This window comes from Melozone crissalis, unplaced genomic scaffold (assembly GCF_028551555.1).
Source record: "Melozone crissalis strain CALT ecotype California unplaced genomic scaffold, PUWL_Pcris_2 ptg000009l_1, whole genome shotgun sequence".
NCBI lineage: Eukaryota > Metazoa > Chordata > Aves > Passeriformes > Passerellidae > Melozone > Melozone crissalis.
This window is the reverse complement of record NW_026535787.1, coordinates 17,218,374-17,234,939: the sequence shown is the minus strand read 5'-3', so window position 1 is coordinate 17,234,939 and position 16,566 is coordinate 17,218,374. Positions and strand designations below refer to the sequence as shown.

Below are 16,566 nucleotides of genomic sequence, written 5' to 3'. Positions count from 1 at the left end.
TATTGTTCTTTTCAGAACATTACATTTGTAATGTTTCAGAACATTACATGTGTTTACATTCGTGTACACTGTCCTGTCACAGGGGCTGATATTCTTTTTGGCCAAGTCAGGCTTTTGTTATGTTAGAGCTGCAGAAATACATCTTTTAATTGGGAAGCACTGGCATCAGCTCTGAGCTGTCAGAAAGACTTTTTACCATGTCCTGAAAAACAGAGTTTATTTGTTATGAAAGAGAAGCAAAGGACATGTGGAGTAGAAGCTGTGCAGCACTTACTCCTCTACAAGGTCCCTGAAAGCTGAGGAACTTCATGGAACCACAGCTGATGGAAAGCATCCTGAATCCTAATGCTAAATAGTAGGATATAAACAGATTGTTTTACTATTAAAAGGTTGTTCAGGATCCTGTGTCTCCTCCCAGCCCCAGATCCATCTCAGCATGTGTACCTGAAATTCTCTGCATTTGGGGCAGAAAGCTTTGCAGAAAAGTTTGTGCTCCTGCTGCCTGAGCTGCAGAGCTCTGGCTTCAAACACAGACCTCTCATCTGGTAACATCTTTCACAAACCTTACATCTGCGTTTGGGAAATGGGAGCAAAAGGAAAGAAACATACCAGTCACAGTATCAGGTGCACATTCCTTTTAGGAGTGGCCATATTTACCCACTATCATCTGTTCAAAAGTAAGGTTTTTATATTATTTTCAAAAATGCTCACTGTCTCAGTACTGTAGGCACAGAAATTACCTGCACAGAAAGAAAAAAATAATATATTTCCAGATGAAATGCTTTTAGCATAAGGATCAATTTTCAAAAATGAAATAGTACTGAGACAAGAGGAGCTCATTGAATCTTTTGCCCCTAAATGAAATAAAAGCAGTTAGGGTAATCTTATCTAAACCCAAGCTTCTAAGCTGCCACAAGTGATATTTTTAAAGTGAGTGAAGTCTTAAAAGCTCCTGCTTTTTGCCATCTCTTCTATTTTCACTGTTTTAGTCCTAGAATGTGTAAAATAATATGAAGCCTCATCTTTGGTATCTTAATACCCAGGCAGAAATCAGCCTTGGTAACCTAATGCCACAGAATACAGCAGGGGACAAAAATACAGACTTTTGAACAGTTAATGGGGAGCAGACTTTTGGTGACTCTAAACCACGATGGGCTGGATTTGGCTTTTGGTGCAGGATATTTCTGCCCTGCTGTCTGCTGTGCTGGGACAGGCTGAGCCCCCAGACCCCACAGCTGGTACTGGTTCGACCCAAAGGCAGAGTGGTGAGCCCAGTAAACCCCTGCCTGATCCAGAAGAGCAGCCTGCTACATTCTCATGTACCTTACTGCTATAACTAACACAAATTTACCTCACAAAGCTGCAAACACTTGGAAAAAATATTGCAGCAGACAGGCAGAAAATTTTTGCTTCATCTTAAGACTTGCAACATCCTGTTTTTGCTAACTTTTGCTAATTCAGACCACATTTCAGCTGACTATGTCCCATTAGCAGGACTGACTCAAAGCATATTTATGGTCAGGGTCCTGAGGGGGCTTAGGAAACCTGGAGTGTTGTCTGAGTTCTGGAATGGGCTTTCATGTCAAATTACTTAACTTCATGTGGATCTTGTATTCTACAGGGCCTCAGTTTCCCACTATACCATGGCACTTTCCTTCTACACAAATTATTACCAAAAAATAAGGACGCATGATGCTGCAAAGATGAGCTCTGCCTTACAGCACCATACCTGAGCCTTGCTTGCCAGAAGGTGGTTAGCAGGACAATGCATAGGCATTGTGCCAGTGTCAAACCATGACATTGTCTCAAAAATGTGGTGGAAGGAACCTCTGGAGGGCATCTAGGCCAATAGGAGCCTCCACAGCCTCACTAGGAGATGTGCTGCAGTGACATGATACCTTTCTAAATCTGAGCATTTCTCTTCATGCTCAATCTCAGCATCTCAAACTGCAGTTTATGACTCTGTGTCTTGCTTTACTCTCTGGTGTTACTGAGAGGGTTTGGGTTTGATGGTCTTTGCAGCTCCCTGTCAGCTGAAGGCTCTGTTAGCCCTGCCCTCAGTCTCCTCTTCATCACAGTGAACAAGTTCAGCTCTTTCCCACTCTTCCTGCAGGCCACCTGTCCAAAGCTCCTCACTGACCTCACTGCATCCTGCTGAACCCTCTCCAGCTTCCCTCCTGGCTTGCAGGTGGCAACACTAAGTTTGTATTTCCCAGTAGTGCCTCACCAGGACCAGGAAGGGCAGGGTAAAAGTGTCCATCAATCTGTCTCCCTCCACATAACACAGCTGCTCTTCCACCTTGTTTGCAGAGAACCACACACTGCTGGCTCATATTGAACTTGGCATCTACTGTAATTCCCAGGCAGTTTCCAGCATGCCTGCTCCTCAGCCAGCAAGTTCCTGCTCTGTACCAATGTCCCTGGCACGGAATTGGCATTTATTCCTCTTGGACACTCTGAGGTTTCTCTTGGAATGGTCTTCAGCTTTCTCAAGTTCTTCTGCACTGGAGCTCTGCCTTCACTGTGTCAGCAGCGCCTCTGCCCCACCCCAGGCTCAGTTTTATGGGAGAACAGCAAGCCCTCTTGTCACGTGTCACAGCCCAGGCTGTGGATGAAGGCACTGAAAGGCTCTGCCCTGCTATTGACCAGTGGCTCTGCTTTTCCAACATCCTGATCAAGCCCCTGATTGCCTGATCAAGCCCTTCGGGCTTGCCTGTTGAGTTAACTTTCAGCCCAGCAGGTTGTTCATTCACCCAACACACGTGTCTTCACCTACCAAGGAAGAACACTGGTGTTGAGGGCATCTGTAAATCAAAGTGTTTTACATCTTGTTACTCTTCTGTTGTCTACATGCAGTTATTTCATGTGGCAGAGAGTCAGATTGGTCCTACATGTAAATCCATGCTGCTCCTGATGGTCTTCTGGTCTCCCATATGCATGGGAGTAGACTTCAAGAGGAAATGTTCCAAAATGCTTCTAGCACCTGAGGTGAGCTTGACTGGCTTATGGTTACCTCAGATCTCCTTCTTGCCTTTCTTAAAGGTGAGCACAATATGAACCTTCTTACAGTCCTCTGTGGCCTCTCTTCATCACCACAGGTGACAGGAGCCCTCAGGGGCATCAGCCAGGTCTTCAGTGAATCCTCTCTAGACCCATGGATTTGAATACCCTTGTGATGATCCTGCTGTCCCTCTGAGGGGTGAAAGCCAAGAGTAAGCTGCTATGAACACACATGCATTCATACAAGCTATATTTTTATTTTTTCTTTCTAGTTATTCAAGCCTTGATCTGAAAGTGCTTTGGGCTGCTTTACATGCTTATACTCCTTGGTTTCAGATTTAGAAAGGAGAGTCCATCTGAAATAAAATTTTCCCACTGATGCAAATCCCAAATTATTCCAAATATTTTAATGTCATTAAGATCGCTCCAGATTAAAACAAAACAAAACAAAATAAAACCAAAGCAAACAAAAAAAGACCCAAACAGAACAAACCACAGAAATAAAACCAGGCCCTTTGTCATGATTTGTGAAAGAAAATAGCCATGACATAACGTAGAAAAGCAATGAACTATGAGCAAGTGGAAATTTTTTCAGCATTGTTGGAACAAAAGTACTTGGGTTACAAAAGTTGTCTACACTGCATGCCATGCTCTCTTTTCCTAGCAATAAACTGATCACCTCCTCCATACTCCCAACTCCTGACTGCCCTTTCTACCAGCCTCCTCAACACCTTAAGCACTGTGATCCCATGCTCTTCATGCTCCGTCACATCTCAGCCCCTCTCACCTCTTATCCATCTTTATATTTTCAGTGCATAAAACATACATCTCCATTTTGTTAGCTGGTGGAGAGGAGACAAATGTCATGGGTAGTTTATGCATCTTAGTGACTGGACTGGATTGACTGGCCTCAACCTCCTCACTGGTGGCATAAGTCTCTTTTCCTTTTCCTCTTTGAGATAATTACAGGGTTGGTCTTCTGTACCCAACTAATGATTTGTGCAAAACTCATAAGATTTTGAGACCTTTAAGATGTGTAACCACCTAGTAAATTTAGTTGAAACTGGTCAGCAAGTTAAAGAAGGTGCCAAGAAAGTGGAACAACAGACAGATGGACAGTATAAACTTTCCTCAGGAAAACAGAGTAAAATTGAGGGTTTGTAATTTCAGTAATTTTTGTTATGAATTAAAATTAATCATGCCTGTCCAAACATTCGTACCTCATGTATTTTAACAACTATAGCTATTAAAGTCTATTTTAAGGCAATTCACAGCAAATCAAATGCACAACACTAGAGCAGTGACCAAAAGAAATTACAGAATCATCATAATGGTTTGTTTCCAGTGCTGAAATCCCAGCCATGATTATTTTATTTAAGCCAACTTCTCTGAAACATTTTGACCAAAAGTTCTTATCAGTCATGAACTCATCCAATCTATCATTGTCTGCTGGATGTGCCGCCCATCCTGTCATAAGAAAAATAACATGGAAGACCTGAACTTTCCATCTACCTAGCAGTCCTCACCAAGAATATTTTCCTGGGTACACTGCAGGTATTTTGACATCCTTCTGACCAAATGTGTCACATCATTTGACAAAGCCCAGCTGACACATAATGGTGTATTTGTGTGCCATACTGGCCATGTTGCAGGCTGTTGGAAAAAAGGAGCTGGGAATTTTTCCAGCCCTGAAGATCCTGCAGCCTCCCAGCACAGGGCAGTCATAGATGCCATGCTGTGGCAGAGGGGACTGAAATGGGAGTCAACCAGGACAGTGCTATTCCAGGTGTAGGAAATTTGACTCATCCCAGACCAGTGTCAGTAGCAGCAGGAGCTGAAGGCAGGCATTGTTCTACAGGGTGCTGAGGTGGATGGTGTCCTCAAACACAGGGCACATCCAGACACAGCAACACTGGTCAATGAGACCTGAATCAGATTTTCAAGTGACTGTGATCTTCAAACAGGGGAATTCAAACAAAGACCAAATTGGCTAGAAACAGGCCACAGATTGTCAAAACCTGTAATGTCTTCTCCAGATGTATTATTCCTTTGAGGTGGGTGAAAAATACAGCCTCACCAAACGAGAAGAGCCATGGCACTGCTTGCAGGTCTGACCCTGCTGAGCAGATCTCAGCAGCAGGAAAAGTCAGGGATATCCCAAAGTGGAGATGTTCCCAGAAATGGTGCCAGCTGCCTGCACTGCCTGGCTTGTACTGACCTGTATGACAAAGAGATCCCACCCACTCCTCTGGGCACAGACAGGCTCCATCCCCAGAGCTGCTGCCTCTGTGGAGACAGGAGCACAGGGACAGGAGATTCCATGGTTTTTGTAGTGCTGTGCAAATAAAGAATCAAGGCATATATATAAATATGTATATATATATATATATATATATATTCATCAACAGGTATATAAAATAATGTATCTATTTAATTTTATGAAGGAAAGAAAGAAACATGATATTTTTGAGGCCTCAGCTAAAAATATATATATGACACATAATCTCACCCATATACTCGTACATGTATTTTAACAACTATAGCTATTAAAATCTATTTTTAAGGCAATTCACAGTAAATCAAATGCAGAACACTAGAGCAGTGACCAAAAGAAATCACAGAATCATCATAATGGTTTGTTTCCAGTGCTGAAATCCCAGCCATGATTATTTTATTTAAGCCAACTTCTCTGAAACAGACCCCTAAAACCAATGACATGAATGTGGGGTCAAAGCTTCCAAACATGAATTTGCATTCCCAAAACAATATAGGTGGGAGCAATTGTGTGCAGATGCTGAATGACCAGGAGTGTGTTTCTCCAGTCTACCAAAAGCTCAAACTGTTAAGTCCATGAAACACCCAAATTACTTTTGCAGGAATTCACAGGACCAAGAAGGCAAAACAAAGCCACAGATTCCTAATGCTGAAGGGCCTGGCACAATAATAAGGATATGGATAGTCACACATCCAAGAACCAAGATAAGGATGCTATGATTTAAGACAGGCATTATAGGATAGAACAGGAAAACCCCATGCCCCAAACTCAGCCATAGTTTCTATACCCACTTCAGGACAGGTGATGATTTTTATTCTGTCTTTGGGCAGAAATAGTGGGTCGTCTTTGAAATAATCATTGAACTGGCTGCCACAGCTTCAGGGGGAAAAAAAGTACTGTCTAAGCAATAGCAGAGAAGTTGCAGATCTTAGAAATTTCTGAATGTGCTATGGTATTTCCTGTGTATTATGATATTTCAGAGGAAGCTCTGAAAATCTTAAGGCTTTTTTAAAAAGACACTGGCAAATCTGGAATTGCTAAAGGGGCATTCTGCTGCAGAAATATCAACAGGGAAGGGGTGGGCAGACCTCAGTCTTGGAAAGAAGGATCCAAGACCTGGGGGATCTCCACAGAGCAAGGTTTGCTCACAGCCAATCTCACCAGGTCCCTAAGTGAAGAATGGAGTTGGAATCCTTTCCAGTAAGGGTCACAGTGGAAATTGCACACCTATGCACTGGGTGTATGGTTTCAAATAATGCAGAAAACTGGATTTGAGGACTGCCATTTGATCTGACATTTTAATGACTGTGTTTTGAGACAAACTGACAAACAGAGTAAAGCCAGAGCATTCAAAAGTAAACAGCACTGCCAGGAACACGTGCCATTGTATATTTCTAATGTTCTCACTGAAATAAAGAGATTGCTTAACTTCTTACTCTTTAATGGGATTCATATAACTGGAAGATTATTGCAAACTATAAGGGCTGTGCCACGTGGCAGGGATAAGTCTATTCTTGGCACTCTTTGCTCAGCTTTTGCTCATGTTATTGCTATTTAGCAGTTGTGTTTCAGGCTGTCTCAACTCCACTGCAGCCAGATGTCTCTGATGACACTGGAATAACATCTAAGTGTAGCTAGGTAATGTCTGTCCCAGCCACCAGCTTTTCAAAACACATTGTCTCTCCACTGGAAATCTTACAGGAAGGAAAGGAAATCTCCTCCAGCAACTGAGATTTGTGTGGCCCAGATTTGTGCAGCCCTAAGCAGCTGTGGAGAAGCTCTGGATCTGTGGGAGCCGGGTGTCCGATCACGGCGCTGTTGCTCCTGCACTGTCCCACCAGCCAGGCACTCAGTGTGGCTCATGTGGCACAGGAGTCACCCTGGGGCTCAGCCACCTCCCTGCTCTGGACTGGGAGCCTCGGAACCCCCAGGACACTGGGGAAGCTGCAGCACAGCTCCAGCCTCTGCCTTGCTTGGTGAGCATGAACCTGAAGCAGCCGGGCCAGGCAGGGCCACATCTGGCAGCAAGGATCCCAAAAGCAGGGAGGGAGCAGGGCTGCCCTGCCAATGCCTGGACCCTGGTGCCTGCTGAGGAGCAGAGTATGGGACAGCCTCAGGTGGGAACAGTGCTGGAGCTGCCTCTGCAGACAGCTGGGACAAGGCTGGTTATGGTCTGCAAAGGAGGGCAAGGAAAGAGAAAGGTGAAAAGGAAGACTGGGCTGACTGTCCTTTGGAAGCAATGAAGCAGAAAAGCAGGCAGCTGTGGGGTAAAAAGTTCAGCATTCACCCCTGGAGGTGCAGACAGAGCTGCTGTGAAGCCCATGCAGCAAAGGGGAGGTGACAGCAAAGGGCATCAGCCTTACCTTTGCATCCTCCAAAAGAGTTCCTCTGTAACAGCGTGACACTCTCAGAACCTGCTAATGCCAGGCAAAACTGTGCCTCTATTAGAGCTGCCTGGTAACTTTTCTTAGCCTACTGTTCAAAGTCACATGAGCCTTTTTTTGTTTCAGAGAGAAATCTGTCTTTCACAAATGCAAATTCCTGAGCTGACTTATGCAGTCGCAGCTATAACACATGCTGTAACAGGCTTAAAATCATGGGGTTCTTCTGGTTTTATTTTAAGATTCAGAAAACATCTTCTTTGTCTTTTAAGTTTTGCAGACATTAATCATGTCAAGAATGCCACTGATTGTTGACTGTATATATTTATGAACTAAAATTATTAGATCATTACATATTACCAGGTCACCATGAACTGCTGAGGGAGTTTTGATCAAGCATCGTGGGAACTGTTGATGCTAATACTTGTGATTGAAGTCTGAAAAAAGAGGAAACTCTACCACTATGCACAGCAAGCAATACACCAGATGGGCATGGAGGTATTTTCCACCCCTGAAGGAGCTGCAGTTTAAATTCCTTCCTTAGCAGCTTGTTTGCCTGCAGCTGGGTTAGGCACAAGCAGAGGGATCCCTGTGCTGCACTGACATTTAACTCCCTTCTCATCTGGGTTTGGCTCCATCAGGTCAAACAAGGGTCTGAGCATAAACTGATTTTAACAAAGGTAGATTATTACTGACAGTAATAGTTTAACATTGATGTTAAATAATCACTGTTTACTTTTGTGTCCTTTCTTGGGCTCGGGAATATTCAATCCCTACAAACATCTGATAAATCTCTTGAAGTAAATGTAACCTAATGAATCCTCATATAAACTTTTCTTCAGGCTTCTTGGTCTTAAATCATGTCTGACTTTACTGGACAGGCAGCCAGGATTACTTGATTCTTTCAAAGAATTTTAAATATAGGTCCGTGCAAAGTTTTGTGTCACTTCAATGTAGTGAGTATTTTGCTGAGTAAACACTGAGGAGCTTTCTGCTCCAAGTTTGCACACAGAAATATTTTACAAGAGTACATTGACCTGATTTTCAAATACAGAAAATGCAACTCTCTGGTATGCTTTCAGTAAATATTTCCACAATGCAAGTTGCAATGGAAACATGAACAGGTGCAATATGGATGCAAACATACAAGCATCTGCAAAGTAAATATTTCCTTTTTAAGATACAATTTCGTAGACTAGTTAGAGGTTTATTTATCTCTTTTGAAAAACAAATCAAATTTCTACCAAAAGGGTGAGAAAATGTCAAGACATTTCTCAAAGTTATATCAGAGTCATGAGCAGTGTACACATGTTCCAATGAAAGCACTCCAGAGATTGCTTGTCATCATCTTCTGTTTTACAGCAGCATACAAAGTTTGCGGTACTTCTTTAAACATTGTTGTAAGAAGAAAAATATTTCCTCCTCAGAAGCATGCAACATGGATGTAATCATGTTTCTCAGCAGTCATGCTTAAACATTTAGGGAAAGGAAAAAGAACCCAAAAAAGAGTTCAAATGGGGTAGAATAATTCACCCCATTTATTTAAATTATAAAATAATTTCTAAATCTTGCCTGCTTTGAACCTGAGGAGCTGCCAAATGCACAGCACCCAAAGGGCCACAGTCACTACACAACAGTGACTCCAGCCAAAATTCTGTCCCAGTAGGGTGAAGGCATGTTGTAGTGCAGGCTGTCTGCAATGCTATAAAATGGTTATTATGCAGTCATATTCTTGTTATAAACCATTAACTACTTGTCTGCTGATAAAACTTTAACCTTTTCTGTTCTAAAAATAAGAGTTTTGGCCTATGTGTGTTTATTGCCTCTTGGGGACTGACTCTGGTCTTCATTATAGATCTGCACATACCCTGGGGGAAGTGGTGCTGGCTGGCACAGGGTGAAAGTCAGCGCAGTCAAAGTGAAGAAGAAAATAGAGTTATTTTAAGAATGAGTTGGAATAAACACATCTTTTTTGTCATCAGCATTCAGTGGATTAATTCCCATTGTGTAAGTAGGGACAGTACCTTGCTTTTACATGGTGGTTTTTGCTAGTGAGGAAAGGAGATTTGTTTAGCTTTTTTAATTACCAAAGCAATTCCATCTCACTTTAAAAAACAGGACTCAACAAGCTGATGTGATGTGCAGAGGATGTACAAAAATGCAGTAAAAAAAAGGGTTCTGGTCTCTTGGGATGTGGCACAATTGCCTAGCCATTAGATACTACTGATACTGCTACTACTCCAGACTACAATTCCTTTAACACCTTACAGATTGTTATGATGTCGTTTCTTCTTATGAAGAATAAAAATGAGCAATATATGTATTTATTATTTTAATTTAATTGATGGCAATCTGCAAGGTACTCATAATGATACTCATATTCAAAATATTCACACTGAAAATAAAAATTATCTCATGTCAGGTGACCAAGACACTTTGTGTTGAAAAAAACTCCTCAGGACATAGGAAAGACTATGGAAATGCTGAAATAATTAAGATTTCTTATCACTGGCCGGGATCTATGTAAAAATCAGAAATGGGACGAGGCTGCTGTGGAACGTGCTTTGAGCTGTTTTATTTTCCAGCATCAGTCTCATTACATGGTGATGACAATGGGAAGATGCCAGCAGCTCACATCCCAGGCAGCAGACCAAGAACTTAATGTTACAATTCACTTTAAAAGTTCTTTAAAGCCCAATCACACAAAGCAAAAGCACATTGACAGTAGTTCCATCCAACCACTGTAAGCACATGTACCTTTGGTTAAAACAGTCTTGTTTATTTCCAATACAATACCTGCTTGTAAGCCTTAAAACACAATGCACAGAGCTCCATTACTAAGCTTAGAACTTTTTAATATCTTGATAGATAAACTTTTCTGTAGCTTAGAGAGTTATTCTAGACAAGCGTTATTCTAGAGTTATTCTAGACAATAGAATATTGTTCTATTTTTCCTTACTTTTCTACTTTTTAAATAATTTTTCTGCTGACCTATCTCATGGCTACTGCTCAGCTCTAATCACAGTTTTACTGTCTCTGAGGCCTGCCTTTTGCAGCTTTCCCAAAACCCTCTGATTTTGTGTATTCCCACAATTTCTTTCACAAATGGGAGCACCAAAATTGTTAATGTGCTTCTTCAGAGAGCCAAATGTCTTAATAATCTGCTCAGAGAAGTTTAGTTAAAGCCAGACTGTGCCACCACCCCAGAGCCAGGCTGGTACAAACCTTTAGGAGGGACAGGGCTGCATGCTGTCCCTCTGGGCTCAGCCCTGTCCAGTCAGGGGGTGTCTGTCTGTCTGCCTGTCTGTCTGTGGCAGCCCTGTTCCTTGTGCTAGATCTTTCCTCTCTCCATGTTACTCTCATTAGCATGGGAAACAGGAAAGGGAGAAGATGCTCAGTGGTGGGCCAGCACAGGGACACGAGGAGGGCACAGGGGCCGTGGCACTCTGGTCGCAGGTGAGTCCAGGGTGGCAGCAAACAGCACCCAGGGCCACCAGAGCCCTTCCCCTGCCCAAGGTGCCAAACTGCAGATTCCCCCAGTGCCAGGGAATGGGAGGCTTCATTGGAGAGGGGCAGGCACGGAGCTCTGTGGGGCAGGACAGCCGTGTGAGGGGCTGTGGCACAGCTCCAGAGGCCCCAGTGTGCATCCAATGGCCAGGGATCCCCTGGGCTTGGGAGAAATTGTGGGGCTGGCCAGGCAAGCCCTGGGAGCACAAAGGCTGCATGGCCCAGCTCTCCCACTGCTGCCAAACTGAGCAGCAGCAATGCTCAGCTGGACAGAAACATCTCCTCCTCATCCTGCTCCCTGAGAATGCTTTGGAGCCTTGAAATGTTAATTACTTTACAGCCTCCTGCCATAAGCAGTTAAATGTTTGCTTTCCTGCAGTTTACAGGGATGAGAATGTAAAACTGGATCTAAGAGACACACAGGAAGATGCTCATCCCTGAGCAGGACTCTTACAGACAAAACAGAGCCAAGTGTAATGTGGTTATGGAAGATGGGAAAATGAGGCTCAGAACAGTTCAGTGACATTAAGCTCCATCCAGCTTTGCTAAACTCAGTCTGAGGTTTGTGGTATAGTGAAAGCATGCCCAGCTACTGAATCACAGGTCTGAGTCCTTTGCTAATAGAAATGCTGCTCGATGAGTGCAGGTATTTTTAAATGACAAAATAGGAAAGAAATCATAATTCATTCTTGTGATTACTCACACTGCCCTTCCCATTCAATGGAAAGAGCATCCCTGCTTCTTTCCTTTACATGGCTAACATCATCAAGGATATCTTTGACTAGAATGTTGAGTTTAGATATACAAAATACTAAGAGTCCAAAACTTTGCAAGCCCAGCTTTGCAAACGGGGGACAGTTTGTGAGCAAAACTGATTGTGAATTTCTAACTTCATATGAACACTTTATATAAATGCAGAGAAAAAAAATACTTAAGGCACCAGATGGCAAAACCAACACAAATGAATGAACACCTCTTAAAAGATAGCATACTTTTATTTATGAAAATATTAAACCATGTTTATATAATAGAATAACAAACTGAAGGGGAATCTTAACACTTGCAAATTTGTATGTGTGATGCAGCTGCAGGGAGATAAAATCACTCTTGTGTGACTGGATATGTTTCTTCTGCTTTCTTCCTTTTCTTTTAAGCCTTAATTAGAGCCAGATGTTTCTTATTTCCTTTCTTTTTTGTTTTCAAGTGTGCACAAAGCATGGTGCCAGCAGTAAACACCATCTTTGACTTTTTTTAATGTGTCAACTGCATCTGAGTCAGAGTCACAAACCAGAGTAAAATTCCAGCAAAGCAGTGCAAGCTTTCCCTCCCTGTCATTCCTACTGGAAGATTGGCATTGCTGTTTCCTGCAGCACAAGAGCCATAAAATCCCACCATGTGTCTGAGAACCTTGTCCCTGGTAAATAACACCGGAGGCAGGAGGCTGGAATGCTGTGTACCCTGAACACAGCTGCCCCTCCCAGGCTCTTCAGAGTGCTGGGAGTGATTTCTTGTTGTTTAATTGCTGCCCAGCTGTATGGATCTGCAGCCTGTTTTCCATTTCTTCCTTCTCCTCCTCAGGGAGGCAGAGGCTCATAACGATGGCATACAGGCAAAACCATTTCTGCTCCAATTTCGTGCCTTTATTGTGCCCTTACATTGACCTCTGAGCTATAATCTCTGGCAGAGTGTTTTGTCAGTAAATGGCAGAAGTCTATAGGGGAGAGATTCCTTTCTAAACTAAATTGCTGTAGTATTTATAATTATGGTTTTCATCTACTTTTCTAAACGTATTTTCATTCTAAGAAACATATCAAACACAGAGATCCATGAACTCCAACTGTTACCTAGCAAAGAGGTAGAAATTAGTGTTTCAAAAAAAGTCATCTGAGGACAAGTTATTCCTTATTTGACAGCTATTTTGAGCAAGCACATATTGCACCTAGAATAGATTTTAAGGACAAATTTTCTGGCAGTTTTCCAGTTGTCTTTCTCCCTTTTAACAGATGTGCTCTTTGTTACTCAGTCCTTGAGTCAGGCTCCCTTCCACTGCACATGCTGAAGATTTTTTTTGGATAAAAAAACTGTTCTGTTTTCTTCCACCAACTTTTGTACCAGCAACTCCCACCCCAGCTGCTGTTTGGAGGAACTGAAACATTTTGGGGAAGAGTACCTGATTAAGATACTTGATCCACTGAAGGTTTTTAGTGCCTGAGTTTTCAGGATGAGTGAACCTGGAGGATTCAAATTCTTTGCTGTTGTATTTGCTCTTCGTTCATGCTAAGGGAAAAAATAATTTAAATAATACATTAAAATAATTTAAATAGAACAAACCTCAGTTTCTAATTACAAGGTAGTACTGACCTTTCTTGGATTAAAGTGCAACTTGTTCAAATGCCTGGATGTGTTATGACAGTGTTATCCCATCCCATCCTGTCCCATTAATGGTTATATTTTTTTCACCAGAAAACATGACAGACATCTTACATGAATAAATCAATTTTATTTAAATAAAATTACAGCTGTATTTTGTCTAGTAAAAACTAACATATAGTTTTTCAAAGGCACCGATATTTTAAAATAATTTAAATTTTCTTGAGAGCAGCTTCCTTTTTCTGAGTGGTGTTTGTAAACTTGTTGGACTACCCTCCCCTCATTCAACTCAGGCAACACCTGCTGCTTGTGAAATGATGAAGGCTGTACCTTCTTCATTGTGATAGATGCCCCACTGTTCCTGGGCATCTCTCTAGAACACAGGAGAATGGCTCAGGCAGCAAAACCATGTAGCAAAACCTCACTCTGAAATAGGGTGCTCCTCTCCTTTGTGGCACCATACACTTGTCAGGCACAAACCCCACTATGACACTCACTTTCCATGTACTGCAAATATTAAAAATTAAATTCCACAAACGACTGTTTCTTTGGGACTTCAGGATCTGTTTTTCCTTGCATTTCTCCAAGCTTGATAATGCAATGCCACATTTCCTAATGTGAGGAGAGAGCCTTTTGCACAAACTTGCCCTACAGTTCTGTGTCAGACTGCATCAGCCTCCAGTTTCATCTCCTTTGGAGGTGTCTTTGCTAAGCATGGTTGCACCAAAACCAGCAGACATGTGTTGGGCTTATTCATCCAGTTCTGTGATCATTGACAGGAGATTCACAGCAGGGACACAGAGGGAGGTTCAGGCCAAATCCTGCTCAGTTTTTCCCCAGAAAGAGCCAGCTCTAGAGCCACTGCTGGATAAGGACAGAGCCAGAGCCCCCAGCTCCTCCCCAGGGGAGGAACAGTATCAGGCAGCCACTCTCTGTCCAATGAGTTCAAGTACTGTCACTTTTTGCTTCTGTAAAAGCAGGGAATTCTTTGCAAAAGGAGATTTTCCTAAGCACCTTCCATGTGCACAGCTTGCCCATGAGGTTCACTTCATCAATTGGTTTTATTATTGTGACAGACTTTTGTTATAATCCCCAAGTTCTCTTTGACACACAAACATCATCTTCTCTGCCCAGCACTACAGAAGCTCTGTAGCTCAACCATTCTGACAGGAAAAAGGATCTGCCCTTTAAAAAAAATCCTCACAATTTAGAGACAACTGTGATGTGGTGCAACAAAGGTAAGATCCTAACAGGAATACATTTGGCAAATGTATCCCTTCTGCAATTAACAGGCAAGCTCCTCAGGGAAGCCCTGGATCTTCCTTCTCCAGAAAATCTGATTTTAATGGAACCACAGTAATCAAACTCCAGTCTTAGATTTGCAGAGTGGAGTAAATAGAATAATTTCAGAGTTTGTAGTAAGACCACTGTAAAGCTGAGACACAGAGCTACAAATATACCATTCCAGTACCTATCTTACAAAAATGTCCTGGGCATTGCTAAGGTTTGTGACAGGCTTTACTAAAGTTTGCCAAAATCTTCGAAAGTCCTCAGAGAAAGGCATTGGAAAAGGGCCAAGAATTGCTAAGAAAAGCAGTGATCTTTGGCTAGCAACGTGCAATTTCCTTCTTAACATTTGTAAATGTAGAAATATATGTGAGCCAACTACTCTTGCTTTCCAAAGATTCATCTGGATAATCTGACACCTGGTTACAGGTGTTACTTCACAATACTTGGCAAACACTGAAAATTATTTTAAAACTTAACAACTGAAGTCTTCTAAGAAGACATACAAAAGCTCAGTTTATTGTGCTTTTCATCCTGCTTAGGTTCTCTCTTTGGTTTAGACATACAGCACCTTAATTTTTACATGGTATTAAATGCATTTATAAAGAAAAGCAGCAAAGTTTGCAGTTTGCATTGTTCCTGCCTGTGAGAAGCAAAGTAGTTTCTGACAATCTCCTTCAGAATAAACACCACCACTGACTCCAGAAAGGCACTGACAAAGCTGACAGACTAAAACACAGCATTAACAGCATGTGCAGCTTGTAAAGGTGCTCCTTGAAAAGGGGGAGATAAAAGGTAGAACTTAAAAGTGAAGAAAATATTTATGTTGTATTGAAGGTAAAGTAGTTTTAGAAAAAGCCTGTAAGGATTTTTTGGTATCCATTTGAGGTACAAACTATTTTATTAGCTAGCTTTTTTAAGCAATCATTTTGCTGCCATTGGCCATGAACACTATGCTTTTCACTAGATCAGTTTGTATGGAGGAAATAAATGCAATCAAAAGTGGTGATTTTTTTTTAATTCCCTCACTGGAGTCGGTAGCTGAGAATGGAACTACTAAAAGGCAACATCTGCCCTCTCACAGCTCACAGTGCAGCACTGTGTAGACTGCCTGGTGGCTGAAGGGCGATACAGGGAAAGGGATGCAAAACCATCTCATCCTGCCCACAGAGCAGAATTACTCACTCCTGACTCAGGTGGTGGCTCACATGTCTGCTCTGAATCCTGCAGAAAACCACCAGATTCCACCTGAGGAAAGGAAACAGCTTTGGGAAAGAAACTGGTTTTGCAGTCAGGTGCTGCCTGACTGGACAACCCCGAGCCTTTCTGGAAAAGAAATTGTTCCAGGCACTAAGGGAAGGCAGGGTCACTTCCACTGCCTTGGAAAGTCCAAGGAAAGCAAAGAGACAGGACTGGCTAAGCACAAGCACAAACAACCACACTGGGTTTTGATCACCATGCACATCTTTGGTCCTCCTGCCAGGTTTGGTGGTGTCTCTGCTCATTCTTCAGTGAACCACTCAATGGGTTCACAGTGAGAAGTTCTTCCTGTTTAACATAAAGCCACAAGCAGAGACACAAAATTGTTACACGGAACAGCTGCAAGACTGTGGTTTCTTTATCTTGTTCTACTGTTATCCAGGTCTGCACAGTTATTTATCCACAGGTCCTTGCAGGGCAACCAACACACATATTTAGACACCCTGATTATGGAAACTTCCTGTCCAGCAGTGGCTGAAAAACATT

General features: G+C 42.3%; 1 protein-coding gene across 1 annotated transcript in view; it reads right to left on the bottom strand.

Annotated features, from left to right (window-relative positions):
- The window catches only part of ADGRG7 (adhesion G protein-coupled receptor G7), a 32,156-nt gene extending 22,823 nt beyond the window's left edge, over positions 1 to 9,333 (bottom strand). The window contains 4 exon segments of the mRNA XM_054270237.1: positions 610 to 693; positions 696 to 740; positions 9,229 to 9,294; positions 9,297 to 9,333. Of these exon segments, the coding sequence (XP_054126212.1) occupies positions 610 to 693; positions 696 to 740; positions 9,229 to 9,294; positions 9,297 to 9,333 (232 nt within the window).
- Between the last annotated feature and the right edge of the window lie 7,233 nt (positions 9,334 to 16,566).